The sequence below is a fragment of the Salvelinus namaycush genome, chromosome 21, assembly GCF_016432855.1.
Source record: "Salvelinus namaycush isolate Seneca chromosome 21, SaNama_1.0, whole genome shotgun sequence".
Lineage (NCBI taxonomy): Eukaryota > Metazoa > Chordata > Actinopteri > Salmoniformes > Salmonidae > Salvelinus > Salvelinus namaycush.
The window spans coordinates 20,070,151-20,091,442 of NC_052327.1; the positions used below are offsets into that span (position 1 = coordinate 20,070,151).

Genomic DNA, 21,292 nt, shown 5'->3' on the forward strand with positions numbered 1-21,292 from the left:
GAACAAGTGACTGGATGTAGGCTACTCAGGGACTAGTCTGAGCCTCCCGTCCCACTGTTAAGCATCTGAGGCACAGTAGGAATCAGGCAGGGATAACATCACCCACAGCGGCAGACATAGCTGACAGACTGAAACCGTCTTTAGGCCAGTCAATCTCAGGAGAAACTGTCCCTGGCTCCCACTGATATATTCACAGGAGACTCACTGTTAACACACCTAAAGTTGAACAAAAATGTGTTGGCAGCAATTCCGTGCAAAGTTGGTGACTATTCATCATTTACAGAAGGGCCTACTTTACCCATTGCAGTACAATCTCATTTTGAAAGTACACAACTTGGGCACAGACGTCCCACTTTTCTTACCCCAAACATTACTGAAACTTGCTTTGATGTGTTCCTTCACTTACTACATACTCTGAAAAATCAATGTCTCATTTCTCACCGCAGTGGCAGACTGGGAAAGGCTTCAGCGTAAGACCTAGCACTCTAGCAGTAAGAAATATGTTTCCCTTATCCAACGATCTACACTGTAGAGTGCCTCGTTGATGGTTTGACTGCCCAGCTTGCCTTTTAGATGCATTATCATACACCTCAGTCCCCCCCAAGGTTTGACAGGGTCTGTATCTTTGGAAACTATACCAGAATACATATACTCATGTACAATTAAACCGGTCCTTAGCGAGAAGAAGGCCCATCTAGACCTAATGTCATGCACAGGGCTGTGTTAATGTATGTCTGTGTAGATACTACCATTACAGTATCTCTCATCATACCTTGTGTAGATACAGTACTAGTACTATTATACTAGTACTATTATATTAACTCATATCTTACATGTTACATGTAATTGCGTCAGCAGCTGCATGGAGTTGACCTGAGGAGTTGCATGGCAACAGTGTCACTATGCATTATATCGACAGTACTGTATGTAAAATGTAAACTAGTTTCAGCATTGTAACAGATACACAACCTCATTCTACACTATACAATGCCTTTGGAAAGTATTCAGACCACTTGACTTTTTCCACATTTTGTTCCTTTACAGCCTTATTCAAAAATGGTTTAAATTGTTTTAATATGATATTTACATAAGTATTCAGACCCTTTACTCACTACTTTGTTGAAGCACCTTTGGCAGCGATTACAGTATTGAGTCTTCTTGGGTATGACGCTACAAGCTTGGCACACCTGTATTTGGGGAGTTTCTCCCATTCTTCTCTGCAGATCCTCTCAAGCTCTGTCAGGTTGGAAGGGGAGAGTTGCTGCACAGCTATTTTCAGGGCTCTCCAGAGATGTTCGATCGGCTTCAAGTCCAGGCTCTGGCTGGGCCACTCAAGGACATTCAGAGACTTGTCCCGAAGCCACTCCTGCATTATCTTGGCTGTGTGCTTAGAGTCATTGTCCTGTTGGAAGGGGAACCTTCACCCCAGTCTGAGGTTCTGAGCACTCTGGAGCAGGTTTTCAAGGATCTCTCTGTACTTTTCTCTGTTCATCTTTGCCTCGATCCTGACTAGTCTCCCAGTCCCTCCCGCTGAAAACCATCCCCAAAGCATGATGCTGGCACCACGCTTCACCGTAGGGATGGTGCCAGGTTTCCTCCAGACGTGACACTTGGCATTCAGGCCAAAGAGTTCAATCTTGGCTTCATCAGACCAGAGAATCTTGTTTCTCATGGTCTGAGAGTCTTTAGGTGACTTTTGGCAAACTCCAAGTGGGCCTTCATGTGCCTTTTACTGAGGAGTGGCTTCCGTCTGGCCACTTTACCATAAATGCCTAATTGGTGGAGTGCTGCAGAGACGGTTGTCCTTCTGGAAGGTTCTCCCATCTCCACAGAGGAACTCTAGAGCTCTTTGTCGAGATCAGTGTGGAAGAACTTGACCTCAACCTTATCTAACACCTTTGGGATGAATTGGAACGCCGACTGCGATCCAGGCCTAATCGCCCAACATCGGTGCCCGACCTCACTAATGCTCTTGTGGCTGAATGGAAGCAAGTCCCCACAAAAATGTTCCAACATCTAGTGGAAAGCCTTCCCAGAAGACTGGAGGCTGTTATAGCAGCAAAGGAGGGACTAACTCCATATTAATGCCCATGATTTTGGAATGAAATATTCGACGAGCACTTTTGGTCATGTAGTGTATCTCACATGGATATTCTTTGTCAACCCCACAAAGTATAATTAAGGGCACGTCACACTAGCATGTAGCAAAATGTATTCATTTTATTGATAGCATTATTCAACGGACATTTATTGTAGCCAACATGTTAAAAAGAGATATCCTTTGTTTATTAAAAAACACACACACACACACAAGGATGCAAACTATCTGTCAGTTAGGCAATACGATACCATGTATAACAGCAGGGGGAACATTCAGTTTCACCCGAAGCACAATACATTACAAATATATCACTAGATTACTTAAAGTGAGATAAACACACTCATTTAGCCATTGCCCCATACATTTAGCAATTTGTTGCCTGTTGCACAGCCATATCTCTAAAATGAAATAAGTTGAGCTGTAATGAGGTCTTTGATCTGTAAAGTGTAGAGGGGGATCACTGAACCAAGGACCACCACTTATGTTGACTACATTGACCTCTTCACAGAATTGGCCATCCTCACTCTCTCTGACACACACACACACACACACACACACACACACACACACACACACACACACACACACACACACACACACACACACACACACACACACACACACACACACACACACACACACTCACACACACAAAGGCATTGTTAGAAAACACTTCAATAACAGAGCGTTGGTATACAGTAGTCACACACCTAACGTATGTGATATAACAACTTTCACAACTCAGAAAATCTCCCACTATCTTTTGCTTGTCAGCTGTAAGTAAATAGGTCACATTCTCTATGTGTCCTTCTCAAACCAAACCATGACCCCAATACTGGCTTTGAACCAGGGTCGTAATTGTGGTACATACAGTATTCTGCTGGGGTATATGATATGGGTGCAGCAGTTAGATTTGGTGAACTTCTCTCCCCTTGTATAACAAAAGCACATTTACCAGGCCAAGGGCAAATGACCTTTCATTCATTTGCATTTGTTTGAGTATAATGACCAGATAGATAAGCGACCATGAGGTGACTTTTGTTTGTTATTTGAAAATAGATGATGCCTAGGAGCTATCTTACATCCAGAAAATAAATAGCTCATCATGATATTATCATCATCATCATCATCATCATCATCATCATCAGAGGTTTAGAAATCCAGTCATTTCTATGACTACAAGAAAATAAACGCATGGAGATGGGATATGTGAGAATTATCAAGGATAACAAATTAATTGATAAATCAGTCATGAAGTCTGAAAGGGTAAACGTAGTCAAGTGAAACACTGAAAATGAACAAGACAGACACATACTATCAGACATCTTTTGTTTTGCTGCAGCTATAGACTGTAAGCTATAATACTGTATTTTGGATGTGGGTCCTTTAGTGGATGTGGGTTATCAAGGCACCTCTTCAGCTGTAAAACTGCAGTGTTACAATAAACTAGCCATGACAATTGGGTGTCATGCATCGCGAGACCTTGGGACTATAAGGTTTTATCTGAACTGTTGGTAAAAAAAAACTAATTATTCACATAAGAGTTGCTCTTTAGGAGGTCCTTCACATGTAAAATATGTCAGATGTGAAAAAGTCCATTTACCATGGAAAGAATATCTGAAGGTTTTATCTGTTTTATCTGCGCAAACACCTTTGAACTTGGTGCTGTAAGGTACTATCTGCAATCCAATCACACAAGACTGGGTTGTCAATCAAAAACTATTGTTTGTAAGGTGATATACTTTTTGAGTCATGAAAGAGGAAGACATCACAAAACAGTTTGTGAAATCTGTCCCAAATCTGGGACTTGAAAAATACTTATTATCTCAAAACCATACATTTTGCAGATAGAACCTTATAGCCCAAAGTCCTCGATTATTGATATCATAGGTTCTGGTCCTCTTTTGCAATGACTTTGATTTTTTCCATCACTTTTACAGAAGAATGGCCATCACTTAAGCCCTTTATGGTAAAAAGGCCCATTGGAGAGGCATTGCTGTTTATATCTTGTTCTATATCAATACGAAAAACCTCCATGGAAGGAGTATTTCACCAAAATTACTAACGTACAGTAAAACATTTGATTGATAACTAGGAAGTAGTTTACTGACTTTGGGTGTCAGAGACCAGAAAAATATGTCCGTTTACTCATCCAGAGCAATGATGCTATTAGGATATATTGTATTTGTCATTTTAGTGAACTATCAGTTTATCAAATGTGTGATGAACATTAACTCATATATTTGATGATGTGATTAGAAAGAAGGAAGGGTATTCTCTTTATTTAATCCTTACATGATTGTACTTTTCTTTTGAAATTGAAATAATTGCAACATTCTGTGGCAGATAGAATCTTATGGCTGAAGCCAGATTGACATCTCAGAACCATAAGGTTCTATCTGCGTTTGCACCCCCCTAAAAAAAAAAAAGATTTACAAATGTCTTAGGATTTTGATACTCTGCAATTTAGGTACCTTTAAGGTGAGGACCTTAATAGGTTATGAATGAAGAATTCACTACAAAACAGTTCTGAGATCTGGAATGTGAAAACTTTGATGCTCGATATCTCAGAACTATTCTTTGCGCCGATAGAGCCTTATAGTCCCGAGGTCACGATCAACTGTAGAAGTAGTTCTCCCACATAGGCACCAAAATGTGTCACGATAAGAAAATACACCTTGCTATTAGAAAAAAGTCAAATCAAGCGATAGCACCATGTTGACAATATGACTTTGCAGTGAGCGTTTGTCATTGTGTTGGTGTCACCTTAGAGATCCTAAAAACACGATCTTACAAAAAGACTGGTCGCAAAACCAATAGTCCAGAAGAACCCAAGAGGCCAGTTTAGCTACATCCTCTGCTGTAGGAACACTCAATTAGTGTTGTGTTCAATATCCACCCAGACTGAAAAGATCTGGACTGAAATTGTCTTTCAGTTTGGTCTTAGTCTCTATTCTCTGGTCTCATGTCGTCCCTTCAGGCTATGTGTCTGTCAGCAGCAGACAGTAGCAGTATTTCCCCTAAGGGCAGTAAGGTCAGGGCGGTGACAGTTTACTGACTTCAAAGGAAACCGCTGGTTCTCCCGTCTCCGCGCTGTCAATGACTATGCTGGGGTGCGTCTCCTGGGTCTCCGTGGAAACAGGCGAGATGGAGTTGGTGGAGGTGGCGGTGTGCGGAGCCAAGTGCCCGTCCACTGACAGCAGCATGGGGGTTCCGGAACGTTTGAGCGTCTCGCTCATAGAGATGTGCACCTCCTCTGGCGTGACGCCCATGTCCTTACTATACTCCGACGGAGACTTCCTCTTAATCCTCTCGTACGTCTTGTCCACCTGGCTCTCCGGGAAGGTCTCGCTGTCCTGGAAACGTCCCAGCAGCCAGATGAAGAAGCCAAAGAGAACAAAGGCAGCCAGGCTGGGGATGAAGGCCAGGCACTTGATGTCCAGGCTGGCGCCCACGTAGCGGCTGTGCAGGAACATGTCCCGATGGACATACGAGCGGTTGGTCAGCGGATCTACGTTGCTGGAGCGCCACTTGTAGGTGAGCGTGCTGCGGTTGAAGTCGCCCAGCGTATGGGGCTCCTCCACGGTGAAGATCTTCTCCCCTGGACCAACGTACTGGCCGTACTCGTAGGGCTTGTAGAAGATCTGGTTCTTCCACATGTTCAAGTCCAGGATCAACACCAGGAAGATGATGCCGTAGTTGAACCACTTACCTGCAGGGAGAAAGAAACGGTGTGGCAGTTACAGTAACTTCTTTATGGCAAAATCCAGATGAATTGTATATTGTATTGTGCCCAAGCTGACTTTGACATGTCCTTTCATTCACTGATTGCTGTACTGTTGGGACAAATTATAAAGCTTTTATGAATCTAATTCATTCAAGGTAATCAATTCACAGAACACAGAAAGACAGACAGTATGTGTGTTAAGGCATTTGCAGGTACTAGGTCCAACATTGACTCTTAATGAAATGAGGTCATTACAGTAATGGTAGCAATCTCTCCAGGTTTACTTATCTAAAGGCAGATGATTCCCTGGGTACATGTGACACCATTCCCTCCCTTTCCTGAGACGCACCACCGTTGATAAGCTTTTAGTCAAAGCAGTCACATAGTGTAAGACCATTAACATAATGCTAAATGAGTGTGCGATGCATTAGGGTTAACAACCTAGTGTAAATCAGGGAGCGTTTGAACAGTTTAACATTTAGCATGGGAACATTAGTTTCTCTCCACCTTGATGGTTGTCACTGGGAGCATGCTGTGGAACATAATGAAACATGGGTGATGGTTTAAATGGAAGAGTGTACTCTGAGAATATGTTTGACTGTGTGATCACGTAACCGGTGTGAGTAAGACCTTTAAACAGGTTAACATTCACTAGGCCTCTGGGCTAGACGGATTACCAGGACACGTACTCAAAGCATGCGCTGACCAGCTGGCAAGTGTCTTCACTGACATTTTTAACCTCTCCCTGACTCAGTCTGTAATACCTACATGTTTCAAGCAGACTACCCTAGTCCCTGTGCCCAAGAACACCAATGTAACCTGTCTAAATGACTACCGCCCCGTAGCACTCACATCTGTAGCCATGAAATGCTTTGAAAGGCTGGTCATGGCTCACATCAACACCATCATACCAGACACTCTGGACCCACTCCAATTCACCCCAATAGATAAACAGTGTGGAGTGCAATCTCTATTGCACTCCACACTGCCCTTTCCCATCTGGACAAGAGGAACAGCTATGTGAGAATGCTGTTCATTGACTACAGCTCAGCCTTCAACACAATTTTTTATGAGTGCTCCTGTACTCCCTGCTCACCCATGACTGAGTGGCAGCGCCTGACTCAAACCCCATCGTTAAGTTTGCCGACGACACAACGGTGGTAGGCCTGATCACTGACGATGATGAGACAGCCTATAGGAAGGAAGTCAGAGACTGCCAGGACAACAACCTCTCCCTCAACGTCAGCAAGACAAAGGAGCTAATTGTGGACTACAGGATTGGCATGGGCACTCATATCCTCAAAAAAGAAAACAGCTGCATCATTGAGAGCCTCTAGACTGGCTGCATCACCACTTGGTATGGCAGCTGCTCAACATCCGACCGCAAGGCGCTAGAGAGGGTAGTGCGGACGGCCCCGTACATCACTGGGGCCAAGCTCCCTGCCATCCAAGACCTCTATACCAAGCGGTGTCAGAGGAAGGCCCTAAATATTGTCAAAGCCTCCAGCCACCCAAGTCAGAGACTGTTCTCTCTGCTACCGCATGGCAACGCACCAAGTCTGGAACCAACAGCAGGACCCTGAACAGCTTCTAGCCCCAAGCCATGAGACTGCTAAATAGTTAGTTAAATAGTTCACCAAATAGACTATCTGCATTGACCCTTTTGCACTAAAGTTTTTTACTCATCACATACGCTTCTGCTACTGTTTACTACCTGTCACTTTATTCCTAGTTATATGTACATATCTACCTCAATTACAAACCCTGCACATGGACTCGGTACTGGTACCCCTTGTATATGGATAGCCAAGTTATTGTTACTCATTGGATCTATTACACCTTTGGCAGCAATTACAGCCTCGAGTCTTATTGGGTATGATGCTACAAGCTTGGCACACCTGTATTTGGGGAGTTTCTCTCATTCTTCTCTGCAGATCCTCTGCACAGCTATTTTCAGGTCTCTCCAGATATGTTCGCACCAGTCTGATGTCCTGAGTGCTCTGGAGCAGGTTTTCATCAAGGATCTCTCTGTACTTTGCTCCGTACAGCTTTCCCTCGATCCTGACTAGTCTCCCAGTCCCTGCCGCTGAAAAACAGCCCCACAGCTTGATGCACTGGTTTCCTCCAGACGTGACGCTTGGCATTCAGGCCAAAGAGTTCAATCTTGGTTTCATCAGACCAGAGAATCTTGTTTCTCATGGTCTGAGAGTCCTTTAGGTGCCTTTTGGCAAACTCCAAGTGGGCTGTCATATGCCTTTTACTGAGAAGTAACTTCCGTCTGGCCAATTTACCATACATGCCTGATTGGTGGAGTGCTGCAGAGATGGTTGTCCCATCTCCACATAGAAACTCTGGAGCTCTCTCAAGAGTAACCATCGGGTTCTTGGTCACCTCCCTGAACAAGGCCCTTCTCCCCCGATTGCTTAGTTTGGCCGGGCGGAAAGATCTAGGAAGAGTCTTGGTGGTTCCAAACTTCTTCCATTTAAGAATGATGAAGGCCGCTGGTGTTCTTGGGGACCTTCAATGCTGCAGAAATGTTTTGGTACTCTTCTCCAGATCTGTGCCTCCACATAATCCTGTCTCGGAGCTCTGCGGACAATTCCTTCGAACTCATGGCTTGGTTTTTGCTCTGACATGCACTGTCAACTGTGGGACCTTATATAGGTGTGTGCCTTTCCAAATCATGTCCAATCAATTGAATTTACCACAGGTGGACTCCAATCAAGTTGTAGAAACATCTCAAGGATGATCATTGGAAAGAGGATGCACCTGAGCTCAATGTCGAGTCTCATAGCAAAGAGTCTGAATACTTAATAAAGTATTTATGTTTTTATTTTTAATACATTTGCAAAAATTTCTAAAAACCTGTTTTCGCTTTGTCATTATGGGGTAATCGCTGCCAAAGGTGCTCCTGAGTGGCGCAGCGGTCCAAGGCACTGCATCTCAGTCCTAGAGATGTCACTACAGACCCTGGTTTGATCCCAGGCTGTATCACAACCGGCCATGATTGGGAGTCCTATAGGGCGGCGCACAATTGGCCCAGCGTCATCCGGGTTAGGGTTTGGCCGGGGTAGGCTGTCATTGTAAATAAGATTTGGTTCTTAACTGACTTGCCTAGTTAAATAAAGTTTAAATAAAAATAAATAAAAAACAAAGTACTGACTAAAGGGTCTGAATACTTATATAAATGTGAATTTTCCATTTTTTGTATTCAAGAAAATAGCAACATTTTCCAAAAACCTATTTTCACTTTGTCATTATGGGGTATTGTGTGTAGATTGATGAGAATTGTATTTTATTTAATACATATTAGAATAAGGCTGTAACGTAACAAAATGTGGAAAAAGTATAGTATGTTTTGTATGTAATACATGTTGCTTGGTAATGTCCGTACCTGTGATATGGATGTGGTACTCCTCTTTGAAGATGCTCTTGCAGACAGGAAGTTTGAACTTGAGCTGTGTGGTGGACATGCCAGGCAGGTTCATATCAAGGTCGCCCATGAACTGAGGGAACTCCCAGTCCTGAAAACACATCCCAACAGACTATATTTTATTTATGGTTTATTTGAATAGGGACAGGTACAAACACATGAACACATTGCATACTACAGGAAAAGGAGTACCGAACACGCCCCCATTCTCATCGATGGGGCTGTAGTGGAGCAGGTTGAGAGCTTCAAGTTCCTTGGTGTCCACATCACCAACAAACTATCATGGTCCAAGCACACCAAGACAGTCGTGAAGAGGGCAGGACAAAACCTATTCCCCCTCAGGAGACTGAAAAGATTTGGCAAGGGTCCTCAGATCCTCAAAAGGTTCTACAGCTGCACCATTGAGAGCATCCTGACTGGTTGCATCACTGCCTGGTATGACAACTGCTCAGCCTCCGACCGCAAGGCACTACAGAGTGTAGTGCGTACAGCCCAGTACATCACTGGGGCCAAGCTTCCTGCCATCCAGGACCTCTATACCAGGCGGTGTCAGAGGAAGACCCTAAAAATTGTCAAAGACTCCAGCCAACCTAGTCATAGACAGTTCTCTCTGCCAAGCCATAAGACTCCTGAACATCTAATCAAATGGATACTATTTGCACTGCCCCCCACACCCCCTCTTTTACTCCGCTGCTACTCTGTTATTATCTATGCATAGTAACTTTAATAATTCTACCTACATGTACAGTTGAAGTCAGAAGTTTACACACACCTTAGCCAACTACTTTTAAACTCAGTTTTTCACAATTCCTGACATTTATTCCTAGTAAAAAATGTCCTGTTTTAGGTCAGTTACTAGCACCACTTTATTTTAAGAATGTGAAATGTCAGAATAACAGTAGAGAAAATTATTTATTTCAGCTTTTATTTCTTTCATCATATTCCCAGTGGGTCAGAGGTTTACATGCACTCAATTAGTATTTGGTAGCATTGCCTTTAAATTGTTTAACTTGGGTCAAATGTTTCAGGTAGCCTTCCACAAGCTTCCCACTATCAGTTGGGTGAATTTTGGCCCATTCCTCCTGACAGAGCTGGTGTAACTGAGTCAGGTTTGTAGGCCTCCTTGCTCGCACATGCTTTTTCAGTTCTGCCCACAAATATTCTATAGGAGTGAGGTCAGGGCTTTGTGATGGCCACTCCAATACCTTGACTTTGTTGTCCTTAAGCCATTTTGCCACAACTTTGGAAGTATGCTTCCATTTGGAAGATCCGTTTGCAACCAAGCTTTAACTTCCTGACTGATGTCTTGAGATGTTGCTTCAATAAATCCACATAATTTTCCTGCCTCATGATGCCATCTATTTTGTGAAGTGCACCAGTCCCTCCTGCAGCAAAGCACCCCCACAACATGATGCTGCCACCCCCGTGCTTCACGGTTGGGATGGTGTTCATTGGCTTGCAAGCACCCCCTTTTTCCTCCAAACATAACGATGGCCATTATGGCCAAACAGTTCTATTTTTGATTCATCAGACCAGAAGACATTTCTCCAAAAAGTACGATCTTTGTCCCCATGTGCAGTTGCAACTTCCTTTGCTGTTGTTCTGGGATTGGTCTGCACTTTTCACACCAAAGTACCTTCATCTCTAGAAGACAGAACGCGTCTCATTCCTGAGCGGTATGACGGCTGCATGGTCCCATGGTGTTTATACTTGCGTACTATTGTTTGTACAAATGAACATGGTACCTTCAGGCGTTTGGAAATTGCTCCCAGGGATGAACCAGACTTGTGGAGGTCTACATTTTTTTTCCTGAGGTCTTGGCTGATGTCTTTTGATTTTCCCATGATGACAAGCAAAAAGGCACTGAGTTTGAAGGTAGGCCTTGAAATACATCCACAGGTACACCTCCAAATGACTCAAATTATGTCAATTAGCCTATCAGAAGCTTCTAAAGCCATGACATCATTTTCTGGAATTTTCCAAGCTGTTTAAAGGCACAGTCAACTTAGTGTATGTAAACTTCTGACCCACTGGAATTGTGATACAGTGAATTATAAGTGAAATAATGTAAACAACTGTTGGAAAAATTACTTGTGTCATTCACAAAGTAGATGTCCTAACCGACTTGCCAAAACTATAGTTTGTTAAAATTGTGGAGTGGTTGAAAAACAAGTTTTAATGACTCCAACCTAAGTGTATGTAAACTTCCGACTTCAACTGTACATATTACCTCGACTAACCAGTGCCCCCACACATTGACTCTGTACCAGTACCCCCCTGTGTATAGCCTCGCTACTGTTATGTTACTGCTGCTTTTTAATTACTTGTTCCTTTAATTTCTTATTCATATTTTTTAAACAGCATTGTTGGTTAGGGGCTTGTAAGTAAGCATTTCACTGTAAGGTTGTATTCGGCGCATGTGACTAATCACATTTGATTTGATTTGATACACAATCATCCAATGCTTTGCACCATACTGCGTGTAGCTCCCGCTCATTTTCAACAACCATCCCAGGAGTCCATCTGATCAGAAGTCTTTCGTAGTGACAGATTTTACTGAAGTAAACAACATGTAACATGTAAGACCAAGCATAAAATCAGAGACAACAATACATTATGTTCCAAAGTGAACAACAGGGATTTCTTTTCATGGTACTTGCTAGGGATTCGGGGGAGTTGTCTATTGATGGGTAAGGTACCACAGAGGTCAAAAGCCTAACTGAGAGCTGCAGTGCACAGTGTGTTTACAGGGCCCTGTACTGTGCCTTTATGCATTTGGGGTTCCTCATGTCAAAACACATCACAAACCACTCAATACAGACATCACAAACCACTCTGTGCCTCCTTAGTCCCTGATTGGGAAAAGTCAATACAGACTCTACAATGTAAGATCAATGAAATATGCCGAAGATAACGTCTGGGAAGAATATGTGTGTTGAACAGACAGAGAGACATGCTGTACGTCTTAGATAACCCAAAGATCTTTCTTTGTATGCATAACGGCTTTCCTCCGATCATGACAGTATAGCCTACACTGAAAAACTAAATGGAGTTGTTTAAACTAAATATTCTTCATTAACTGGTTTACTCAACTTTTAGGTCAAAGTGTTATCTGAACTTAACATTTTTTGTTGGCCCAAAGTTTTGTCTACTTAAAATGATGTGTTTGCTCAAATTGTCTCATACGTTCATTCAATTATAAATTATTATTTGGGCATCTTACCAAAAAAAAGGCTGTGGAATTAGTTACACACATGCTTTTATCATACAACTTTTCAACTTACATATTTGACACACATGATTACATTGTGTATGTTCATATAAATTAATATTCAAGTTGTTCTCACCTGGGATTTGAACTCAAAACCTTGTGGTTCACAGCATTCCACTCTTCCTCCTACTCCACCACATATGTGTCCATAACTGACTTCACCAGTATTGCTACACTTTGCACTTCAAATAAAATCTCAGAACTGTTAAAAGTACACCCAAGAATAATTATTTTCTTTATCATAGTGATTAAGCAGTAACATAAAAAAAAAACTAAAATTGCTTAAATAAGTCAATTGAATCAATGAATAGAGAATAGTCAGATTAACTGACAGGGTTGGGTAGGTTACTTTCTAAATGTAATCTGTTAGTTACTAGTTACCTGTTCAAATTTGTAATCAGTAATGTAACTTTTGGATTACCCAAACTCAGTAACATTATCTGATTACATTCAGTTACTTTTAGATTACTTTCACCATTTGAGGCATTAAAAAAAAGACAGAAATTTATATTACCAAATGAATAATTTATCCTATTGCAGGATAAATCAATGTTAAAGTTTACATAGCTGGTCATATATGGATGTAAAATTGTACTTTATGGGTTGGTTATGTAGGCTTCTTCTAACCCATCACTTTCTACTACATATCATAATACAATTAAATTATATTTTTACATTAAAAACAAAGTCTATCAGAATTCCAGTCATTCCAATAAATGTTATACCCCCTGATCTTCAAGAATATGACTTTTTTTAACAGCATGAATTAGATTGAGCAATAAAAGCCCTACATTTATTCCATAGGCTGGGATTCGCACTATGTAGCTGTTGCAAGATCACATTTTTCAGTGGCTGTCCACTGGTTTCAAAAACAATGATTGATAGGCAGCTTAAACTTATTGAATTCAACCATTATTGGGTTCAAATACACGTTTAGATTTGTGAACAGCCATCCACAAAACAAATCCGTAAAGCGCAAATAGCTAAATGAGAGCAGCAGTGTGATTCACATCACTGCGCAATGTAGATATCAATAATAAGTGATATCCGTATCGCCGTAGACTACACCACTGCTGTCGTCCTTTAGTGGTCTCTGACTTGTGGTCAGACTCGCTCAGGTGGAACAAACTTACATTTGTGCCTTTTTTCAATGCTGATTTGAATGTCATTGAGAAAACAGAGAAGTGTCAAAGAATTGTTTTCGCAAACATCCTTTCTGAATTTAAAAGTAATACTCAAAGTAATCTAGTTTTTCAAAAGTATCTGTAATCTGATTACAATATTTTTGCTGGTAACGTAACGATTACAGTTACCCTTTTTTGTAATCCCTTACATGTAACGGATTACTCCCCAAACCTGTTAACTGATAATTGCACAGACATGGTGGTGTAGCAGGAAGATTGGAATGCCATGAATCAAGAGGTAGTGAGTTCAAATCCAAGGTGAGGACAAGTTGAATAATAATGACTGTATAAATGAACATGCACAATGTTACCATGTATGTCAAATATTGAAAACATTGTATGTTAAAAGCACTGTTTGTGTGTGTTTAACCAGTTCCACAGCCTTTTTAGTTAAGATGCACAAATAATAATTTCCAGTTGAATGAACATATGAGACAACTTAAGCAAACACATCATTTTAATTTGACTGAATTTTTGAAAAAGTTCTCAAGTTGTAGCTAAGTTTTGGCAACACATTATTTGTTTGTTCAGGTAACACTTGGACCGAAAAGTTGAGTAAACAAAAAAAGGGCTGTGGAAGCAGTTAACTTACTAAATAATATTTGGTTGAAACAACTAGATTTGTGGGTGTTCTTTTTTAGTGATAGTTATTTAACTAAACAGCAGCCATTTTCAATACTTACAAATGGAATACCATTTCATATGTGAGGATATGAATATAGATATTCCCCCCTAGATATTAATTAGGCCTTCCACTTACTGATGTATACTTTGTTTCCTGATACAGTCCCACTAATAAGGATGACATTTAAGCATTGTGCCCCCTAACATGAAATAATAAGTCTCTAGGTGAGCATGTGAGAACAGTGAGCATGCACGCAACACACACACAGACGCGCACGCACACACCACACACTCACTCGCACAAGTCTTTAAGTCTGCAAAGTTACACACACACACACCTGGAAAAAAAACAGAAGAATATACTAGACTATCAAATACCCAAATAAAATAAAAGCCTCACAAATCTCCATCAGCTGGGAGGTAAATCCAGCCCAGTCCGTTAATTGTGTCTGTTAATTTCTCATGGAGGTGAGAGATTAACTACCAGCCACAACACGCCCACATGAAGGTGAATGAAGCCATTTGGAATGATGTGGGTCAGAATGGCGGAAGGAGGAGTAGAGAGGTTTTTATTGACTATGCCACAATAGAGTGCAATGACAGCAGGCCTCAGGTCCATGTGAGCGCTAACGGTTATTTATTTAAACCATAAATAACCCTATTAAACGTGCGTGCTGTACACAGCACAGAAAATGAGAGGGGCTACCTATCATAAACAAAGGCATCTGAATGAGAGTGAAATACAGCCCAGCGGTGAAAAACAGGAGTGATGTGATTGGTAAGTAGTTGGGTACTGGCTGAGGCTAGAGAGTCAAATGAGGAAGTCACATTATGGAGACTGCAGTAGTCATATGGGATGACGTCTGAAGCAGGAGATGGGAGCTCCAACTGACAGCTGGCGGAAAAAAACTGGCCATTACGCATTACCCTGTTTCTGCGAACAGAGGGGACACCAGTGAAAAGCAATGAAGCCTATTCAAAAGACAAAAAATTATACAACGAATAAAACTTGAAACAATGAGAAAAACAGCCATGTTAATCAGAAAGAAGTAATTCAACAGTTGACTATGTAATACGTTATTTAAATATATCAACTGAATGACTGAGGTGAGCAATAACAGGATATAGCGATTTAGTAAGTTATTGTATGCTACAGATAAATCATTGTTTACTAATCATCATAGCCCTGTAAAAACAAGAATTGTGCCATAACCACAGGTATCGACTCTGAAGAGTAAGGGAGACGGAGGTATTTTTGTATTTTTAATTTAACCTTTATTTAACTAGGCAAGTCAGTTAAGAACAAATTCTTATTTACAATGACGGCCTACCCCGGCCAAACCCGACGATGCTGAGCCAATTGTGCGCCGCCCTATGGGACTCCCCATCACGGCCGGATGTGACACAGCCTGGATTTATTACACAATAATGTGTACAGTCATCCATGAGAAGCTACTAATTATTTATTACATAAAACATATGGAAACAGACAATTAAGGGCTACTAGATATTAGACTATGTAATCCTTTAAGCAATAAGAAAGCGGATAAAATATGTCTATTAAACATAAGTAGAAGCCTGACTGAATTAGGCTTGAGTTCCAAACCACCCAGTCTGTATTTGGCTTGAGGCTACTGTGTTGAAAGCCTTCTCTCCTTGAAACACCGCTATGCATTTTCTACCCAGACAAATACATTTTGCATATTCATGAGTATGCCACTGACAAACACTTTACTGATGTATAGGCTCCTGAGGGATGGAGGACATTGAGTGGAAAAAAGGAAAGAAAACATGAAATGTTATAAGTCATCATTAAAAAAGGCCTGGGTTCACAGAAGAGGAGAGCACGGGTAAGTCCTTAGCTGAAGCCTGGCTGGATAGAGGGATGGCTGGATAGAGGGATGGCTGGATAGGGGGGTGGCTGGATAGGGGGGTGGCTGGATAGGGGGGTGGCTGGATAGGGGGGTGGCTGGATAGGGTGTGGCTGGATAGGGGGGTGGCTGGGTAGAGGTATGGCTGGGTAGGGGGTGGGGTAGGGGGTTGGCTGGGTAGGGGGTTGGCTGGGTAGGGGGTTGGCTGGGTAGGGGGTTGGCTGGATAGGGGGATGGCTGGATAGGGGGATGGCTGGATAGGGGGTTGGCTGGATAGGGGGTTGGCTGGATAGGGGGTTGGCTGGATAGGGGGTTGGCTGGATAGGGGGTTGGCTGGATAGGGGGATGGCTGGATAGGGGGATGGCTGGATAGGGGATGGCTGGATAGGGGATGAGGGGTAGAGATATAAATCAGAAGCAGCAGTGGGTGTGTAGTCATGCAGGCTCTGACTGATCAAACGTCTCCCTCTCTCGCTCTCTCAACCCAGTGCCGCAGTGCCCCTGTGACTGAGGGAGGGGTGAGGAACGGAAGAGATAAAGGGGAAAAAAGAGGGGGAGAGTAATGGAGCCCAGCTAGTTTTTAATTGGCCATGGGGGAGCCCCTACCTGCATGACAATGAGCAGGTCAAAGACCAGGATGAAGGAAGCCAGGAAGGCCCTGGAGACCTCGTCGCTAGGCAGAAAGCCACGGTTCAGGTTGTCCCAGCTGATCCAGTCAGTACTGATGACCAGCAACACCACCGACGTCAGAGTGATCAGGACCGTCCTGGAGGAGTGAGGAAGTAGAATTGCATTAGCTTCCTTTTAGTGACGTGGGTCACTCCACAGATTTACTAATTACCACTTTATTAGTCCATTTGTTACAGTGGACAATGATAATTTGTCTTCTGCTCATTTCTCTAAAGTACACAACATCAATACTATAATAAGAGGAGCTCATCATAGGTATATGTAAATATTGACATTGGTTACTAATTCTCTTAGGTATCATTTTATGTTTATCTGTGTGTTATTGACTTTGGATTTAGCAAAACTCTATATTTTGCTCTTCTTTGTACTTGTTTCAATGTCATTCAGTAATTATTACGTTGGTGTTGTGTGGGTTGTTCCATCCCCATGGTAACTGGCCGCATTGCAGATAGCTAGCGCCAAGCCATATCATGTTTCAAATGTTGTTTTTTTACAATTCTAAAGTGGATTATTTTTCGGCACTGTTATTGTGATTTATCCAGATTAATTGCTGAACAATTTCAAGATACATTCCTCAACATATTCATCAATTATACTTTCTCCTCAGTATTTGAGATGATGGCTCGTCAGAGTACAAATTGATTGTGACCGTCAGACTGGAGGCATCCATCAACAAGACAAAGGCTTCCAGAGTAGCCACTGAGACTACAGGTATCTCCCTTGCATCCTAATAGAGGAACAATCAATTGAAGAGTGTGGCTTTTAATTTCAACGTATTAGTCATTCATACGTATGAAGTTTCATTCCAAAACTCGATATACATTTTCAGAAATGTTGGTAAATTAGCTTTTATTGTTTAAAGAAATTATGAAAGATATTGGTGAGTTTTCACTATCTAATCATGGCATGGGGTTGTTCAATGACAGACATGTACGGTATTTGTTTCAAATCTATCACTTGACGGTTTGCTTTCAGAGAGACAAATTATCATGTTTTTTTGTTGCAAAACGCTATATATCCGCCTACATCTCAGAGAAATAAGTAGAACTGCAGTCAAATGTAACAAATAACTACATTTTGTATAAAGAAATGTACAAATGATACATTTGTGGCATCAATATATATATATATATATATATATATATATATATATATATATATATATATATATTATTAAATACAGTAATATGAAATCTATATGTAAAACATTTACATTTGACATTTTAGTCATTTAGCAGATGCTCTTATCCAGAGCGACTTACAGTTAGTGCATTCATCTTAAGATAAGTAGGTGAGACAACCACATATCACAGTCAAATATACAGGATACAAACATTCCATTCCAGTTAAACAATGGACATACTGTATAGCAGTTTGCAATTTTTTTTTAATCATACACATCTAAAATCTATGAATTCAAAATCACTCTGACAATACCACGCTGTTTCAACAGTGTTGATATTTTTACATAACATAAGCTCAAATGTCCCTGTCCCTGAAATGACCCTAGTGTCCTCTTCCTGTTCAATAACCACTAGAGCATTAGGGGCATAGAAAAGGGCATCAAGCTGTAATGTTTGACTGGCAGTAACGAACAACATTCATGTTGACCTGGTGGAGTGACCGTGTGAAATACAGTTGAAGTCGGAAGTTTACATACACCATAGCCAAATACATTTAAACTCAGTTTTTCACCATTCCTGACATTTAATCCTTGTAAAGAATTCCCTGTCTTAGGTCAGTTAGGATCACCACTTTATTTTAAGAATGTCAAATGTCAAAATAATAGTAGAGAGAATGATTTATTTCAGCTTTTATTTCTTTCACATTCCCAGTGGGTCAGAAGTTTACATACACTCAATTAGTATTTGGTAGCATTGCCTTTAAATTGTTTAACTTGGGTCAAACGTTTCAGGTAGCCTTCCACAAGCTTCCCACAATAAGTTGGGTGAATTTTGGCCCATTCCTCCTGACAGAGCTGGTGTAAATGAGTCAGGTTTGTAGTCCTCCTTGCTCGCACATGCTTTTTCAGTTCTGCCCACACATTTTCTATAGGATTGAGGTCAAGGCTTTGTGATGGCCACTCCAATACCTTGACTTTGTTGTCCTTAAGCCATTTTGCCACAACTTTGGATGTATGCTTGGGGTCATTGTCCATTTGGAAGACCCATTTGCGACCAAGCTTTAACTTCCTGACTGATGTCTTGAGATGTTGCTTCAATATATCCACATAATGTTCCTCCCTCATGATGCCATCTATTTTGTGAAGTGCACCAGTCCCTCCTGCAGCAAAGCACCCCCACAACATGATGCTGCCACCCCCGTGCTTCACGGTTGGGATGGTGTTCTTTGGCTTGCAAGTCTCCCCCTTTTTCCTCCAAACATAACAATGATCATTATGGCCAAACAGTTCTATTTTTGTTTCATCAGACCAGAAGACATTTCTCCAAAAAGTACAATCTTTGTCCCCATGTGCAGTTGCAAACCGTAGTCTGGCTTTTTTATGCCGGTTTTGGAGCAGAGGCTTCTTCCTTGCTGAGCGGCCTTTCAGGTTAAGTCGATATAGGACTCGTTTTACTGTGGATATAGATACTATCGTCCCTGTTTCCTCCAGCATGGCGGTTTTTAAGCAGTGGCTTCTTCCTTGCTGAGCGGCCTTTCAGGTTATTTTGATATAGGACTAGTTTTACTGTGGATATAGATACTATTGTACCTGTTTCCTCCAGCATCTTCACAAAGTCCTTTGCTGTTGTTCTGGGATTGATTTGCACTTTTCGCACAAAAGTACGCTCATCTCTAGGAGACAGAACGCGTCTCCTTCCTGAGTGATATGATGGCTACGTGGTCCCATAGTGTTTATACTTGCGTACTATTGTTTGTACAGATTAACGTGATACAGTGAGTTCTAAGTGAAATATCTGTCCGTAAATAATTGTTGGAAACATTTCTTGTGTTATGCACAACGTAGATGTCCTAACCAACTTGCCAAAACTATAGTTTGTTAACAATACATTTTTGGAGTGGTTGAAAAACAAGTTTTAATGATTCCAATCTAAGTGTATGTAAACTTCCCACTTCAACTGTATCTAGGCCATTGATCGCTCCCTTGTGATGAGCATTATTGGACACAGTGTAACAGCTTGATTGGGTCATAGCCCTTGCTCTGTCTCAGTGAGGTAAAGACAAGTGTGTGTGTGTGTGTGTAAAGGCAGGGGTATAGCTGGCCCTGTGACCTTATGTCCATTGATTTCCTCTGCCTGTTTTTCTAATTAAAGGTGTTGACACTGAGCGGAGGAAGATTAACAGCCCTATTGACTCTGTGTGTAACTGTGTGTAAACCCTAGAGGTTAAGAGCGTTGGGCCCGTAACCTAACTTTCGCTGGTTCGAATCCCTGAGCCGGCAAAGTAGAAAAATGTGCTGTTCTGCCCTTGAGCAAGGCAGTTAACCCCCAACAACAACTGCTCCCCGGGCACCGATGACGTGGACATCAATTAAGGCAGCCCCCCGCACCTCTCTGATTCAGAGGGGTTGGGTTAAATGCGGAAGACACATGTCAGTTGAATGCATTCAGTTGTACAACTGACTAGGTATCCCCCTCTCCCTTTCCTTCACACCTCTCATCCACACAGGGCTTTGTCTGAATAACCATACAGTAATACATGTATGCATGCTAATGCACACACAAATACTCATGAACCCTAGCACCCACACACACACGAACCCTAGCACCCACACACGCACGAACCCTAGCACCCACACACACACGAACCCTAGCACCCACACGAACCCTAGCACCCACATGAACTCTAGCACCCACACACATACACGAACCCTAGCACCCACACGAACCCTAGCACCCACATGAACTCTAGCACCCACACACACAAACCCTAGCACCCACACACACACATGAACTCTAGCACCCACACACACATGAACTCTAGCACCCACACACACGAACTCTAGCACCCACACATGAACCCTAGCACCCACACACACACATGAACCCTAGCACCCACACACACACACACACATGAACCCTAGCACACACACACATGAACCCTAGCACACACACACACGAACCCTAGCACCCACCCACACACACGAACTCTAGCACCCACCCACACACACGAACTCTAGCACCCACACACGAACTCTAGCGCCCACACACACGAACCCTAGCACCCACACCCACACACGAACCCTAGCACCCACACCCACACACGAACCCTAGCACCCACACACACGAACCCTAGCACCCACCCACACACGAACCCTAGCACCCACACACACAAACCCTAGCACCCACACACACAAACCCTAGCACCCACACACACAAACCCTAGCACCCACACACACAAACCCTAGCACCCACACACACAAACCCTAG

The 21,292-nt window shown here is 42.2% G+C and overlaps 1 protein-coding gene across 1 annotated transcript in view; it reads right to left on the bottom strand.

Annotated features, from left to right (window-relative positions):
- Positions 1–2,231: 2,231 nt before the first annotated feature.
- Positions 2,232–21,292, bottom strand: part of LOC120066163 (transmembrane protein 117-like) — a 60,540-nt gene continuing 41,479 nt past the window's right edge. The window contains exons 6-8 of the mRNA XM_039017327.1: positions 16,818–16,977; positions 9,223–9,352; positions 2,232–5,813 (exon numbers count right to left, since the gene is read on the bottom strand). Of these exons, the coding sequence (XP_038873255.1) occupies positions 5,137–5,813; positions 9,223–9,352; positions 16,818–16,977 (967 nt within the window). The 3' untranslated portion in view covers positions 2,232–5,136. The remainder of the gene's footprint in view (positions 5,814–9,222; positions 9,353–16,817; positions 16,978–21,292) is intronic.